The 16,911-nt window shown below is 42.0% G+C and overlaps 1 protein-coding gene across 17 annotated transcripts in view; it reads right to left on the bottom strand.

The window, feature by feature from the left end:
- Nucleotides 1-16,911, bottom strand: part of Ptprt (protein tyrosine phosphatase, receptor type, T) — a 1,139,160-nt gene that overhangs the window by 716,992 nt on the left and 405,257 nt on the right. For all 17 annotated transcript variants that reach the window (NM_021464.5, NM_001291149.1, NM_001291151.1 and 14 more), the window contains exon 5: nt 14,774-14,889. In NM_021464.5, coding sequence (NP_067439.1) covers nt 14,774-14,889 — 116 coding nt within the window. The remainder of the gene's footprint in view (nt 1-14,773; nt 14,890-16,911) is intronic.

Raw genomic sequence — 16,911 nt, forward strand, 5'->3', positions numbered from 1 at the left:
TTCCCACACATCCTGGCCCATGACTGTTCCCCACTTGAGACTATGGGTCCCCAAGAGATAAGACCCCATTCACTTCCTGTGACAACTTTACCAAGATTTTCAAGATCGTGACAAATACACACAGGTGTTTGTCTTCAGCAACCCGAGTTTTAGGTGTGATGGTCAGGGCTAAATAGATTCTTTCAGTAGCAAGCTATAATAACTGGTAAGGCATGCATGTGGATGCATTTTGAGTGGATATTTACTAAGTATCTAGTATGTGGTAGACCCTGAGCAGGGTGCTTTTATATAATTCTCCATTTTAATCTTCGCAGCCTTGTTGAGGTGTGTATTATTGCTGCTCTTCTCAGAAGAATCAAATGTCATAGAGGTTAAATAAATATGCAGAGCAAACACGTCCCTCATCCGGGCTTTCCAGCATCAAGTCGAACACGAACACTTTCTCCTAAGACTTTATCTCCATTGCCTGCTTTAATGTAATTTTTATCTCTAAAGTGAAATGGAGGATTTTAATTGTCTGGTTGAATTTAGAGAAACCTGGCAATTTATGATTCCCAGAGCCCAAGTCTTTCCACATGTGATCTCTGTTGCTTCTTCAATGAAGTAAATAATTTCTCCATGTCCATATCCCATTTTTAGTGTCATTTTTACAACCTGTCTCCCACTGGGGACATGTTAGGAAGGGGACATGGCTACAGGCAGGGCCAGCCACCTGATCAGCTGCATGGTGACTCATGAGGCAACTGAGGATTGTCGATATCACAAGGATACAGTGAAGCAAGATTTAGGGAGCAGAGTCACCAATGCCCCCACCAGAGGGAGGGACCTGCTTCAAACTAATCTGCAGAGCAGAGTCACCAATGCCCCCACCAGAGGGAGGGACCTGCTTCCAACTAATCTGCAGCGTCAAAGGAACCCTTTCCTTCATTTTGCTATTTTAACGTCCTTAAGACATCTGTCTCAAACATGTATGGCCTCCACACCTCAAATGCTAAAGTAAGGTCACTCTTGAAAGTCAGGACAGCAAGAGAGGTGGCCATAGCCTTCCTCCCACGCCATAAAATGACCCAGCGTGACCAGAATAAAGCCATGCAAGGTTCAGAAGGCACCGAGGACTGTAGCTGTCAACTACCTGTGTATGCCTTGGGGTATCCTTGCAAGAGATGACACAGCTTAGGCCCAGGTATGAGAAGCTACCAAACACACACACACACACACACACACACACACACACACACACACACACACACAGGACTTTCACATCAGGGTGATAAGGATGTAGAGAAGATTCTGGCAAATAGGAGACTTGAACCCTGATTTGAAAAGGTGAGGAATGAACTTCAGAAGATACAAAGTTACCCAACGGGTCCATGTTCCCCATTTCTCAGCAAGGCAGTGCAAGAATACCATAGTAATGCAGATAAGTCTGTGAGGAAAGATTAGATAGATAATGTCCAACCTGATTTATTTATAACACTTTTATCTCTTTTCCTCTTCTGCACCTCTCTTTCCTTCCATACACAATGGATTTGTCAAAAATCCACCACCAGTGGGGTCACTGCAAGGAATAAATGAGATGGCACACGAAACACTTAACACATAAAGGAATATTCTGGTGTTACAAGAGTTTTGCAAATTGACCATGAAATTAGCAAAAAAAAAAAATTGCTGTCAGTGGAATCATATCTCCCAAAGACACCCATACCTAATATCCAGAAGCTGTGAATATATATTCCTACCTGGCAAAAGAGGCTTGAAAGATGACATAGTGAAGGATGTTGAGGTTGGAATGTTATTTGGGGTTATCTACCTGGGACCAATTAATCACAGGGTTCTCATGTTGGATTGGGGTGGGGTGGAGTCATGGGGAGGTGAGTGAGGTATAGATGGAAGGGTAGGTCAGAGGGAGGCAACCACTCCCTTTCTTCAGAAGGAGGGAGTCAGGAGCTAAAGCAGAGGTCCTGGGTAACATAATAAGGGAAGGGGAACAGAGTCCCTGCAAGACCCTTACAAGCATGTCCAACCTTTCATCATTGTAAAACATCATCATCTACAAAGTTCATGTTCAAAACCCTGTGCAATCAAGGTTGGAGAGATGGCTCAGCAAGTAAGAACACCGGCTCTGCCTGAGGACCTGCCTTCAATTCCCAGCACCCCTACAGCAGATCATAACCATCCATAAGTCCAGCTATAGGTCATTCACTGCCCCCTCTGGCTACCTCAGGCACTGCATGCCTATAATACACAAACATACATGAAGGCAAAATCCTTGTACCCTTGAAATAAAAATGATTAGATTTTGAGATTAAAAAGAGGACCATGAAAGCAAATATAAAACAATTATGAAATCCTCACAATTTTTATATTTACATTTTTGTGATGGATTTCATTCATAGCTATCATTGGCCTTATACAATCTAGGGGGTCACAGGCTGGGCACATCCTCAAGGAAGACAGCCTACCAACATCTCAACACTATATGCAGAACTCACTGAACCTCCTTTGTGACTGTTCATCTCTATGATGGCAGAAGAAATAAATTTGTTCTGAGCTGTTAGGTTTGCAGAATTTATTTCAGGGACGATAGGAAACTAATACTAAAAGAAAGGGCTGGTTAAGTGCAAAAGCTGCATTGTGCACATTTACATTTTATCTTGATGTTGCCTCCCATATTATTTACTTATCTCCTTAATGATGTCAGGTTCTGGCAGACCTGAGAGGATTAAGTGCCTTCCCCTGAACCATTCACTTTTTTTTTTGCACTTTTTTTTTCTGTTCAGCTCCTGAACCGAGAGCCTTTCCCCACTGAAGGATGGAAATTGCAGGTTGTCTTATAAAATCTCAGGAAAACAGGCCTTTGGATAATCATACTTGTCATATTGGGAGCAGGTAACAGCAGGGCAGGGACATGCAGGAGGGCCCAGAGTCCAGGCAGAAATAGTACAGTGATGGACTGTGAGCAAGGAGAAATGGAGGTTAGACTCGGGGACGAGTCCTGATGGGCAGAGCATGGTAGTATGACTGGCTCAGACAAGGCAGGGAAGGGCAGGTTAAGGCTGAAGGTCAAAACAGACAAGCAGGAAGCGAGGACTCCAGAGGAAGAGATCACAGAAGTACTACAAACTCAGGTCATAGATACTCCAATGAGAAGGGCCCTGGATGTCTTCAAAGCTATGGCCATGTGGAGAAGGGATTCAAACATAGTGACTGTGTAAGAATCAGATGTCACAGCTACTGTCACAGCCCCAGATAAATGCCAAATAGGGAATGCAAAGGAGATAACACAAGGGAATTTGGTTAAACAAGGAAAAAAAAATCAGAAATCTATGTCCACGGGCTTGACTGACACAGGGAACATCTTACTCTCATCTCCTTTGCTGTGACGAAACATCTTGACATAATGAGGAGAGAAGGGGTCTATCTGGCTCTGTATTAATTTCATCATATCAGGGAGTCACAGGCAGAAGCTTAAAGCAGCCAGTCACATTCACAGTCAAGAGCAGGAAGAAAAGAATGCATACCTGTTGATCACCTAACTGGATTTCCTATTCTTCTGCAGTCCAGGGTATAAAACAGGGAATGGTGCCTCCCACTTTCAGACTGGGCCTTCATTAGGCAATCAAGACAATTCTGTATACAGACATTGCCCATGGGCTAACACCTCAGACACTGAGATTCAAGATAATGGCGTGAATACTTGGCACTGTGCATGTCACCATGCCATGTCTGATACAACTGTTGTTCAAGTAGCTGACTTAAGGAGTTGTTTGTTTGTTTGTTTTAATATTAAATCCAACAATTTCTGAAATGGCCCCAAAACACTTCTGCTATTTTGTACTATATATTTATATAATGCATAGTTCTTATCATTGTCATTTATAAAATTAAAATATTGGTCAACTCTGAAAAGTATTGAAGAGGCTCTCCATTTTGGAGGGTCACATATTCAGCCAAGATTTAATTCTTTATGAAATAATTGGTAAGCATATCCACTTGATTAGTACTCAGATTTGCTTTCATCTTCAATATAAAATCATATATGTGCCAAGCATTTAAAATATTTCCTTTTAATTTCTTGCCAGTTTGTTTTGTGTGCCTGACTTATAGATCCTATACACCAAGGGAAAATGTTCTCAAGATAAAAAGATGTCACTACTGAAAAGAGAAGTCCCTGCCTAAAACTGTTGCCCAAGGGCCAACACTTGAACTTGTGGCCAATTTTAAGTCCTAACAAGATGAGGGAACTTAGCCTTGGCTGAAGGGGAGCTAGAGGTAGCTTGCATGCACAGGCTCAGAGGATGAGAAATATGTCTTCTAAAGATGCTCTAATAAAGACAGTAAAAGCATCCATGGCACCAGGCATTTTCCTACTTCTTCCTTCTCCTACAGTAAATTATACACGATGCCCCTGGATTCCAATAAACATTGCTTTGAAATCTACAAGTCCTTAGATCCTGAATATTTTGCTTCCTTGGGTTGTGTTTTGTTGTTGTTTGTTTGTTTGTTTGTTTGTTTGTTTGTTTTAATGGAAACTGACTGTGGAGGAAAATTGATCACACAGAAAACAAACATTCTACAATGAAATACTGTTTCCTAATACACGCGCACACACAAATTGCACAACTAAATTGGATAAATATTTTTGTTCAATTTATGATTAATGGGAGCACTGATGTCAAGCAAATATATGATTGTGTTTTTAAGACCTTAAAGCCATTTCATCTATTGCCCAGGCTAGCCTCTTAACATAGCATAGCCCAACCTGGCCTCTAGCTCATGAGGCTGCTAGCCTGGAATCCCTGGAATATGGTTGTGCTACCACCCCTGGCCCTGGCTAGCCTCTTTGAGGGCTTGGTTTTTACTCAGCACTGTGTTCACCGACTAGCTGGGGATTACTTCATCCTTTTAAAATCCCTGGAAAAGTTCTCAAAGGGTGGTCCCTGGACTGGCCACCTCAGTAGCTCTGGGGAACTTGTTAGCAGTGTAAGATTGTAGGAGACCTGCAGCTGATATCCATTTTCGGATGCTGTTTATTGGTACTTGGACTCGGAGTTTTCTCTTCTTTCCCTATTCTATTATTAATCACTCTGGAAATGTACTCATTATTTTACAAAACAGAAAACGAGAGACTGTGGGGTGTGGAAGGTATAATTTCTGCCCAGAGGAATATGCAGGCTGAGTAAAGATTCTAGCAAAACAACAAAAAGGCAAAAACATAAACATGAAGGGGAGCTCCGAAATAGCCTACTTCACAGAGGAAAAACAGGGTGGGCGTGGAAAGAGGCCTGCTTTTAGAATAGCCTATGACAGTGTTTCTCATGGCTGCTGCTCAGACTGGTTTACATTACCATCCCCTGCAAACTAGAAACATGGGCTCTCTGTTCCTGCCTTAGACCTCATCAATTGGGAAGTCAGATTAACCCTGATGCTTGATAAAGTATGCCATGGGTCATAAGTAACTAATAGTCCCAATGAAGTGAAGGAATGGAGAGCATTTCTGTCCCCAACGCTTGGAAGAAAGACACAAGAAAGCAGAGTGTCTGAGGCTAGCCTAGGCTATAGAGTGAGACTCTGTCTCTAATATATTTGAAACCACCTTAAAGATGAATGGGAAGTCAAGAAATATAGCTTTGAGTAGAGAGACCTTATTAAAGTTTGCAGATTAGAATTGTCCGGTTTGGTGGAAGGCCTGGCATCCTTCATTTTTTTTTTTTTTTAGCAAGTTCCCAGGTATAGTGAAGCTGGGCTGTGAGCCCCAGCAGAGCACAGCTTTATGTGAATTTCCTGAGGGAGGAGCTGCACCTCCTTGCTGACCTATTCCAGGAACAGGCCATTCACCATCAGCACCCGTTTGCTGTCCAGTATGTAACAGGCAGAGTCAGACTCAATGGCTCTGTAATGGAAATAGACCTTGCAAATTCCGGGCACTTTTGTTTGTTTGAAAAGCACCTCATTTCATCTTGCAGGAAATGACTGCTCTGTGAAAAGCAGAGCCGTCTAGTTTTCTGGAACCAGTTGAAGTCTCTAAGTCAGAAACACACATGTAAGAAGGATCATGGTGTGTGTGTGTGTGTGTGTGTGTGTGTGTGTGTGTGTGTGTGTGTGTGTACAGGTATCACAGTATCAAGGTATAGCAGCTGATAAAACTGCAGGCAAAAAATGTTTTTTGAACCCAAATCCATCAGTCTAGATCCATATTTCTCAGTTTCCAGTGTCCATCAGGATCATACACAAGGTGATTCCAGAGGCTTGGGGTGGACTTGAATAATTCTCATCTCCCATAGCTTCCCAAATGATGCCATGATGCCAGTGCCACGGACCTTGGTCTGGGGCTCAAGATCTCGAAAGATAATCTTATTCTTAGCCCTTCAAAGGAAAGCAAGTGGGCAAATAACACCCTAGAACACACAAATTAAACGCTGCCTGCCTTCTATCTAGGACCAATTCCTGGGGCTGAGCATTTTGTTCCTGCATCAAAGGCGCCCATCTTCAGGAGAAGGCTAAACACAGCCCGAGATAATATGCACAGCCACATTCCTGACCTTAGGATAACTAAGTTCTGATTATAGAAGGTTACTGGACATTCTGTCTGATTACTGAGGTAAAGGGTGCTGCATCGGGTTAGAGAGGGGCATATATTCTAGATTATCCAACGGTGGGACACATGTCCTGAACAGAACAAAGGGATCTTACAGCCTAAACAGCCTTCTGCTTAGCCTCATGTTCATCAGCATCTCTCTAAGGGTAACAGTTGCCTGAGAAATAAATGTCTCTCTGTCTCTCACCTATCTATATGTATCTATCATCTTTCTATCTGTCATATATGTCTATCATCTACTTGTCATGTATCTATTATCTAATCTATCTATCCATCCATCCTCTATCTATATAATCTATATATCTATCTGCCATGTATCTTCACCTATCTAATCTATCTATCCATCCTCTATCTGTATAATCTATATATCTATCTGCCATGTATCTTCACCTATCTAATCTATCATCTATCTACCATCCATCCGTCTGTCTGTCTGTCTGTCTGTCTATCTATCTATCTATCTATCTATCTATCTATCTATCTACCTATCTATCATCTTTCTGTTGCTCTGTCTGTCTATCTATCATCTTACTCTTGCTCTTGTTCTGCCCTGTAAAAGCAGCTTCTATTCCTCTTCCTCTGGCTTATTTCATGTGGGTAAGTCAGCTCCATTGAAGAACACAGCCTAGATATATTTACACTTTGGTATCCTGTGCCAAGTACACACTCACCATCAAGTAGGACCTCTCTGTCTAGGGACCACCCAGAGAAGAGGCCTACCTAACTCATAAAGCAGACTTCATTCACCCACTTCCTAAATGACTATCAAGGTATCTATCCTGGCCTCACTGTTTTACTGGTCCCTCTATACTCATTTCTTGTGTCATGACATTTTTCCTTTCACAAAGAGATAAGACATAGCTCAAAGAAATTTAAAAAAAAAAAAAAAGGCTGTCAGCTGTCATTATTTCAGAGAGAGGAGCCAGGCTTGCAAATGATTTGTAATTGGCAGAAATGAAGACAATACTGTCTTTAATAAAGGGAAAATGTTGCTTGTTCTCCACAACAAATTGGATGCTCACTACATAGGAAATATTCTAATACTGTGTCTTGCAAGCTAGTTTGAGCTTCAGAAGTAAATATAAAAAAAATGTACGTAAATAAATAAATAATCAGGTCCAACATTTTCAGCTGAAATGGTCTGATTGCTCCAGGAGTCTCCCAGCCAGCAAATATTTAGGTGACATTCCTACAATCCACTCATAATGAATATTCTTTTCACCCTCCGTCCTCCCTGCAACAGTATGACATTTGGAAACTTACTAGAATCATGCCCATCAATTCTCTTAAGAGCACATTTGTACCTTTTTGGCACTCTCTAAAGAATAGCTTTTGATTATTCTTTATTAAAAGTTAAAAGAAATAGAAGTAGACATAAATCATTTTTGATTAGCTGTACTGAAGCCCTTCCAAAGGCCCGCTGCATTCATGGCCAGCGGCTCATTTGGGTCTGATGCCTGAGTCCAGAGCTCCTGCAGACTCAGAAGAGGACTGGTGTAAGCCCCATGGGGGGCTTCAAGCCTACAACAAAGTAGATAAGACAAGCAGGTTGGGAAGAGGTTTCACAGTTTCCATCTTCCAGTAACAGCCTCCTTCGATTGTGAATGCTTCACCCTTCCAAACTCCACTGGGAGGCTCCTTCCTCTGAAGTTCCTGCTCCTATTGAACGTGCAACCCTCCTGGCCTTCCTGATCTTGCTGCCCCCAGCCCCACCATTCTCACCTTGTGATGAAATAGTTAGCTGCCTTGCTCAATGTCCATCTTCACCAATGGAAGGTGAACTCAGGGGAGCAGGGAGAAGAGGGGTAGGGCAAAGATTGGTCCTGAGTGCTCTCTGATCTACCCCGGCTCCCCGGCCAAGCAGAAAACCAGGTCAGTTGGGCTTAATCCTAAAAGCATACACAGAGGATGGGCTGAGAAAAGACACAGGGAAACAGCAGGAAAGAGAGATGGAGACAAGGGAGACATTCTGGGTCAGAGTTTGTCAGGGCCAAAGGTGAGCTGCACAGTGACAGGAGGAAGGTAGCCAGAACAGGAGGCGCAGATGACGTTGTTTTCTGTTCATCTTTCACAGTGCAGGACCCTGAGCCCAGGGCCTCAGCACACATTAGGGAAACCCTCTACTAGGAGTTTCATCCTTAGCCTGAGCTATTTGTTGATCTTCAGCAAATTTCAGGTGAGGAGCAGCAGAGAAGATAAAGCAGGAAATATCAGAGTCATGGCACAAAAGAGAAAGAGAGAGAGAGAGAGAGAGAGAGAGAGAGAGAGAGAGAGAGAGAGAGAGAAAGAGAAAGTACTGGGTTTTATGGTTTATAGGTTTATAGCCTATGTCTCAATACTGCTTATTAATAAATTCTAATTTATAGTTTTCTTAGCATAATGTTCCTCAACTATGACACAGATCTCCCATGTTGGAACTTTAACCTACACCCACTCCCACCCCCAATATCCCTATGAGGGACAAGGGACAGGAACATAAGAATGAAGCACTCCCTGACTGTGGTGTCAAAAGTAGCAAGGCTCCTCATCTCTGAACCAGGAGACTAGTGTCTTCTGCCAGCATCTATGAAATGAGAGCCGGCAACCTTGTCAACCTGCAAATCAGCTAAAACAATCCCATTATGCTGACTGTCCCATGGTTTCAGGAACCCCAGAGGGCAGGGAGGTCTCCAGAGAAGAAATGTTTAATGTCATGAAGGGCCAAAAGAATAGTTAGGCATGTACAGTAACCCTGCTGATGGTGGTGGTTTGACTTAGAACATCCCCAACTTCACAGCAGTGTGAAAGTGATACATATTAAGCAGGAATTGCACTTCAAATTTTCAATTGCCATTTGTTCTTGGGCTAGCAGTATGTGCTTCCCTACTGTGAAGACGATGGACAACAGCCAAGAGCCCAGCTTCCAGTCAGTGAGCAATGAGAGAGGAAGCAACCATAACTCCATAATACAGTGCACTGCTGAGCTGGGGACTTTAGCTTGAGTGTACTAAATGTACTCTAAATGCCATTCGCACTCAGGATGGGCTGACCAGGCTCTGACTCCATCCTTAAGCCGAGGAACAACATCTGTATAAGGACCGATAAGCATCCCTTGGTTTTAACAAGGAACACACTGCTGATATTTACAAGCAGAGCGTGTAAGAAGAGATGGGACTGAAGAAAAACCACCTTGCAAATATCAGCCTTATATTTATGAAGCATGGCTAAGGATGAGACCAGAAAGAGAAATAAAAGGTAACATCCAGAGATGTTAGTTTTGAGTGAAATTCCAAGCATATTTTATTTTACTGATTTTCTTGTAGATTTAGGAAGTTCAAATTTACTTAAGTATTTAGTACAGTGAATATGAAATTAGAGGTATGAATGTATGCTAAATAAAGAAAGTTGGCTGTAGGGTGTGTGTGTGTGTGTGTGTGTGTGTGTGTGTGTGTGTGTGTGTGTGTGTGTGTATGTTGAGAGGACAGAGGCTGACATTGCTCCATATTTTACTTTTGAGGCAAGGTCAGTCTCTCTCTCTCTCTCTCTCTTCCTCCCTCTCCCTCTCTCTCTGTCTCTCCCCACTCCTCTGTTTCTCTGAGTCTCTTTGTCTCCCTTTCTCTCTGTGTTTTTGTCTCTGTTGCTGTCTCTGTCACTGTCTCTCTCTTTCATTCACTCACTTCCTCCCTCCCTCCCTCTCTTTTTCCCTCTCTTCCTCCTTCCCTACCTCTCTCCCTCCGTCCCTGAACCTATATTCGTCTGACTCTGTCTGATTCATCTACGATGGCTGGCCAGCAAATCCATGGATCCTCTTCTCTGTGCCTCCCAGTCCCTAAGATTACAAATGAGCATGGCTCCTGAGGATTGACCTCCGATCCTCAAGCTTTCATGGCGAGCACCTTACCCACTGAGCCATTTCCCCAGCCTGAAGTTACATTTTTCTTACTGGGATCCAGCTGCAAAGAATAATTAGATTTGGTATGGCAAAGTGACTTGGTGAATTAACTCAAGACTTTAGGATACAGCCCACACCCGGCTCTCCTTCTCAATCTCAATTTGACTCTGAAGTTCTCTTTAACCCCACCAATGCACAACCTCTTTGGGGCTGTTATCGTCAGCCTTTTGAAGGATGGCAATGAGCATTAAAAATATTTTGTGTGGTAACCCTCAGGACATGCCCACCATTATGTGTAGTCTCTAGGCTTTATTATCATTGTTGAGTTTCTCTGACTACCGTGTAGAAGCCCTATGCAGAGGGACATTGAGTTTGGAAACAGCTGGGAGAGGAGAGGCTTCATGCAGTACTCTTTGTTTGGGTAGCCAGTGCTTCCCCATGGGAGCAAGTAACAAGGTAACAGGAAGCATTGCTGCTATGTAGACAGACAGATGTGCCTCTTTATCTTACAACCCGGTACCGCTGATCTGGAGGGAAGGGCTCCCAGAACAAGAACCTTGCCCTGTCAAACCCTCTCTGGTGCCTGTGATTGTCTCAACCCATACACAGACCCTGCTGAGATCTGCACAGAGCATCTGGACACAGGCCTCATTTCCAAGGTGGCAAGCATTGTTGGTTGTACAGTCTCTCAGTGGAAACTCTTTGTAGAGAGATCTCAAAGGTCAGCTTCATGGAGGGGCTGACAGGTTTGCTCTAGAGTCCCTGGAGAATGGGGTAAGGGTAGAGAGGTAGAGATAAGAAAGGAGGACACATAACAGAATATTCTAAAGACCCACATGGATGGATAGTATGCCCAACTGCTTTGAGTCCTTACCCAGAAGCTAGCTCTTCCACCACAGTTGGCTACTCGATGCTAGGAAAGACTTCCTGCTAACTCTAGAATATCTATATCTAGGGACAAGTGGCCATTTTTCTCCTTTTTAAATGGCATTTGCTTTTGTTTAAGTTAGTTCTTTGTATTCGTTTTTAATATTTCAATGAAATAGAAAAAGAATAAACACACATAATCTATTATCACAATTAATAATATTGATATATGCTTTATAGTACTGTAAATATACATGTATATATATATATATATATATATATATATACACATATATACACACACACACACGTGCATGTATATATCCATGCATGACATATAGGGTCTGTATATATGTTATACAAGTAAATGTATAACTTTGCACATTTATATATGCATATGTGTTTTTTTCATTAAAATATTAAATATATCAACTGTTTAATAGCTTGCACTTTTCACTTAATTATTTACTATGAAAATGCCATTAAGTCTCTGTCTACTATCTCATATTTAATTACTTCATCCCAGTATTTACTTAATTAGTCCCTCTTGCAGAACCCTCTAGGTCTTTCTAGTCCTCTGTCCAGTTGTATATAGTTGCAGGTAAATCCCTGTCCCCATTTCTGGCTCCTTCCTTAGAAAACTGCTATCAATGAAACTAATTTTGGAAAAGTACACACATTGAAGGTTTTAGATTTTTGTGTGCCTAATTATATCCCAAAAATGATGGACTTGTCTATATACTACATGTGCCTATATAGACATGTGTGTGGCCTGTTAACTCTGTTACCCTGTGACTACTATCATATAGCCAACAACTTCCAACCACAGTGTTGTACCTATGTGTGGAATTTTACTAGTCACACAGGCCTCTGTCAGAATGCCTGGTATTCGTGCCCTCCTTCGCAATATTCCCTGAAATATGGAGGAGTGAGCCGGTACTCAAGGAGATTTCCTTGCAGGAATAGTTATTGTATCTATTCACTTGCTGTATTAAGTTTAAAGCCTCCCTGGGTAGAGATAGATTAGCAGAAAGCTGGGGACCCCTGCCTGAGCTGTGTTTCCCCCCTTTCCTTCTACCACCTCAGCCTGCTTTCACACAGAGTATTATTATGATGTGAAGCAGACCCACAAAAGCCACTTGTGTGCCCTCAATAAGACTGTGGTAGAGGATGCTGCTCATTACATCACACAGTCTTTGCTTTATGAGGGCTCCTGGGAACCATTCCCTGTCTGGCCTCTGTGTGAACAACAGTTAGAATTTTCCTGAGCAATTGGGTTGTGTTTATCTCGCAGACATTGTAAACTGTATATCTGACAAGCTTCCTTTATCCCACTGGCGGCTGTGGTGCTCAGGCGCCCCACTGGTGACCCTAAAACCAGCAGTGGGAAGGAAGAAATGTAGTCATCGCCTGAGAAGCAGCTCTCATGTGAGCTTCCTGTCGTGGGGTGCCTCCCTTTTAATTTACACTATCTCATCTTGCTTTGTATCCTTTCTAAGTCACCTGAAAAACATTGAAAAGTAGATCGGTAAATAAAGACCTCAGTGGTGCGTATTTCTGTCTATTTTCTTCAAAACATCCATTGGGCTCAATTTTAACATCCTCCTGTGTACAAAAGTAAGGCTTAGTGCACACCAGTCAGTATGGGAGCAATACTGACCTTACAATAATTGGAATGCCCAAATAAAGTAGCTGAAAAATATTGTGATTGTCCTATATCATTCTTGTGAGCCAGTGGAGTCAATGCCATTGAAATGGCATGTGTCTTCAAAGCAAAATGTACTTTAATTACAGTGAAAAGAATCAATAGCACTACTCAGTGTTGAATGACCCAGGAGGAGGGATATAAGTACCAAGGAGAAACTGTTAGTGTCTGAATGAGCTTTGCCAGGGAGTTTGCAACAGCAAGAAAGAAGGTTCAAATTTAGGAGAGAGATGACAGGATGAACTGCCATCAGAATGGAGATAGATTCTACATGGGCCAAACAACAGCAACAAAATAAAATAAAATTAATCGATCAAACAAAGAAACAAACATGTTTCACAACCTTTGTGATCAGGGAAACAAACTTTCAAACCACATTGAAATACCAAATGATCACCTGTTCTAATTGACAAGACTGATCAGAATGAGTGTCAGTGAGGGTGTGGGAAAACTTGGATAGACTGCTCAGTGGCAATGGAAAAGGGTTTAACTAGGTTTAAAAACAGCTTTTTGTTCTTCAGAAAGTCAAACTCACATCTACACAAGACCTGGCAGTTTCAAGATTAGATGTCTGCTCAAGCGAAATGACAGAACATGTATACACACATGGATGTGCACACTGTTTACAATAGATTCTTATTAGCAGATAGAAATGGGAAACAATGCAATGGTGAGCCATCAATAGGTTAATAGATGAGAAAATCACGATATGCGGTTTATTATAATATTTCACTATTAGAATAGATTAAGAACAAGCTACCTAAATTAAAAATTTGATATAAGCAATGATATAAATGGACCTCACATTAGAATTATTGAGGAAAGACCTTAATACTGCTTGATTCCATGCATTCCCCACCGTGTGTGTGTGTGTGTGTGTGTGTGTGTGTGTGTGTGTGTGTGTGTGAGAGAGAGAGAGAGAGAGAGAGAGAGAGAGAGAGAGAGAGAGAGAGAGAAGGTGATCTTATGAACATGTCATGGAGAAAGAACCTTAGCTCGACCTTCTGTGTTGTCCCAGAACTTTATATTTGTGTGTGTGATATATATATATATATATATATATATATATATATATATATATATATATATATATGCATTCTCATTGACAAGAGCCTGACAATGTCATCACAGCAGATGCTCTCATTCTGTGTCCCAAACTCTGGCTCTGTACCCCACCCAGATAAATGCTCTCTCATCTTGCTAAGCAAGTAGAATCAATGAGCAGAAAAGAAACACAGGTAGATTCAGGATTAAAACACTGTCCTGGTGGACTCTATTCAATGATGGACTCATTTAGCCAGAGAACAGACTGCTCATTTCAAGGACATTTTCCAAGAAAAGAGTAATGGTTTCACCCAGAAATCCAAGTACCTTTTAGTCATGGATTGATGGCGTCACAAACCTAAACCCTAAGATACTCCATTTGTCTTAGCTTTAGTAATTGTAGATTTAAAAACAAAGTTTCGTTAGAGAATGCTTGGTGGGCAGTTTGTATTCACAAACTCTAGAACTAGAGCTTTTAGATTGCCATTATCTTCGCTATCTATAAAATGCCAACTTAGCTGAACAGTCGATATGAATCCACAACAGCATGATTGGAGAGCAATGTCCAAGGAGCAGAGATATTTAAAAATGGCCGCACCCCTCCCCCACCACACCCTTCTTCAACGCACATAATTTCTTCCTTGCAAAGGGAGGAAATGGTGTGAACAAGGGCCTCTCCCATTCTTACCTGGAGCCAAAGTTTGTCATGCTGGGACCACTTTCCACCAGCAATGCACTGAAACGTGGCGTTCTGCCCCACATTCACCTCAACGTTTTGGAGTCGCAGGAAATGAGGTGCTTTTCCTAAGAGACAAAACCAAACACAGAACACATGAGGACAGGATGCAGTTGCTCATCCCACTTCTCCATCAGGGGCAGCAGCCCTGGATAGGCCTGGAGATCCTGGAATGTGTGGCTGAGAAGATGCCAGGTTCAGATGAGACCACATGGGTCACTACACCATGAGGCCCATTCTGTGATCTTCACATATTGACCTATTTAAGCCTTGTGACGTCTATGAAGTTCACAGGAGAATAGTCCCTGTTCATAGGTCAGGAACCTAAGACTCTGAGCATTGTATAGTTTGGCATAATCAGGCATCCATAAAATTTGGGATCATAAAATAGCAAGACATGAATCCTGTCCTGAGACCCTCAATGTTCCTATGACTAGCTACTGTGTAATCTCTCTTTTAACTTGGCCCACACATCACTAGAATGAATCTAAAATGAATGTTACCCCTGGGAATGACAGTAGATGAAAAGAAGAATCATAAAACCCAAACTTCCTCCCTTGACTCTGATTCTGATGCTGATGCAGATGATGCTGATGCAGATGATGCTGATGCTGAATTTGTCAATGGTTACAGACAAAGAGTATAGTAGGAGAAAAGGAGGAAGAAACTATAGTGTGTGTCATTTACTGAATATTTCTATATGATAGATACCATGGCTAGCACTTACAATTTAATGAATATGATGCAACTGGCCCTATGATTCATGAATATAGAAGCAAAGAATTCTAGAGAGCTGGCCATGCTCACATAGGCACAGTTTGCATTCTCAGCTTTTCACTGTGGCACATCCTAAGTGTGGGTAGGAAGTGGAACACAAATTCTGAGGCTCGGGCACATGGATAAAAGTCTTCAAATGAAAATCAGCATGTGAGGTAATCAGACCCAGGGTTAATCCTGGGTTTCATGTTGGATGACTGAGTTCAGCTCTTCCATTATTTGTGTGGCCAAGTGTTCCTTTATATAAGTCACTCATAAAACAGCAATATCAGGTCTCCATTAGCTGATAATTAATGAATGACAGGAGGAGTGAGTTTTGTCATTGAGTGCAATGAAGGTCCCCTACCACTATTAATAAAATCAGTGATAAGCTGGGCACAGACTACTTATCCCAAGTGGGGCTAATGGAGGGGTCTTAGAAGGCCCAGAGCATGGAGAAAATAGGAAGAATAACATGTAATGAAAACCCCACCAGTGCTAAGCAGTAGTCTTAGTTGAGGTTTCTGTTGTCATGATAAAACACTAAAAATAACTTGGGGAGGAAAGGGTTTTCTCCATCATACAGCTTGTAGGTCATCATTCAGGAAAGTCAAGGTAGTAACTCAGGGCAGGAGTCTGATGGTAGGACTTGGGGCAGTGGTCATGGAGGAGTGATGCTCACTTGCTTGCTCCTTGCAGCTTGCTCAGCCTGTTTTCCTAAACCATTCAGGACCACCTGCTTAGGAGTGCCACCACCAGCAATGGACTAGACCATCCCACATCAATAATTAATCAAGAAAATGCCCCCACACTGTCCCATGGGCCAATCTGGTGGGAGCATTTTTCTTAAACGATTCCCTCTTCCCAAATAACTATATCTTGTGTCAAGTTGATATAAAAACAGCTGGCTTAAAACACTTTGCATGTTTTATCTATTCTAATTTCATGGTATCCCAGAGAAGCATATGCTAAAAGGGCAGAAATTAGCATCAGCAAATCCAAGATTGTTGTGACAGCTATCTTAATTGTCAACGTGATGTAATCTAGAATCACCAGGAAAGATAATCTCAAAGATGGAGGGACTGTGGACACTCAGTTGACCAGTGCCCATGTCTATGAGGATTACCCTTTTCTAAATATCTTTATTAACTCATGAGAATTTCATACAATATAATTTGATCATATTCACCATCAGCTCCTCCTATATCCAACCTCTTCACCATCCCTTCCATCCCTCCCTACATTTGTTTTCACCCATATCTGCCTCAAGTCCTGTTTATGTTGCCCAACTACTTTCTGAACAAGAGTCTGCCATAGCGTATGGTCTACCTACC

The sequence above is a fragment of the Mus musculus genome, chromosome 2, assembly GCF_000001635.26.
Source record: "Mus musculus strain C57BL/6J chromosome 2, GRCm38.p6 C57BL/6J".
Taxonomy (NCBI): Eukaryota; Metazoa; Chordata; class Mammalia; order Rodentia; family Muridae; genus Mus; species Mus musculus.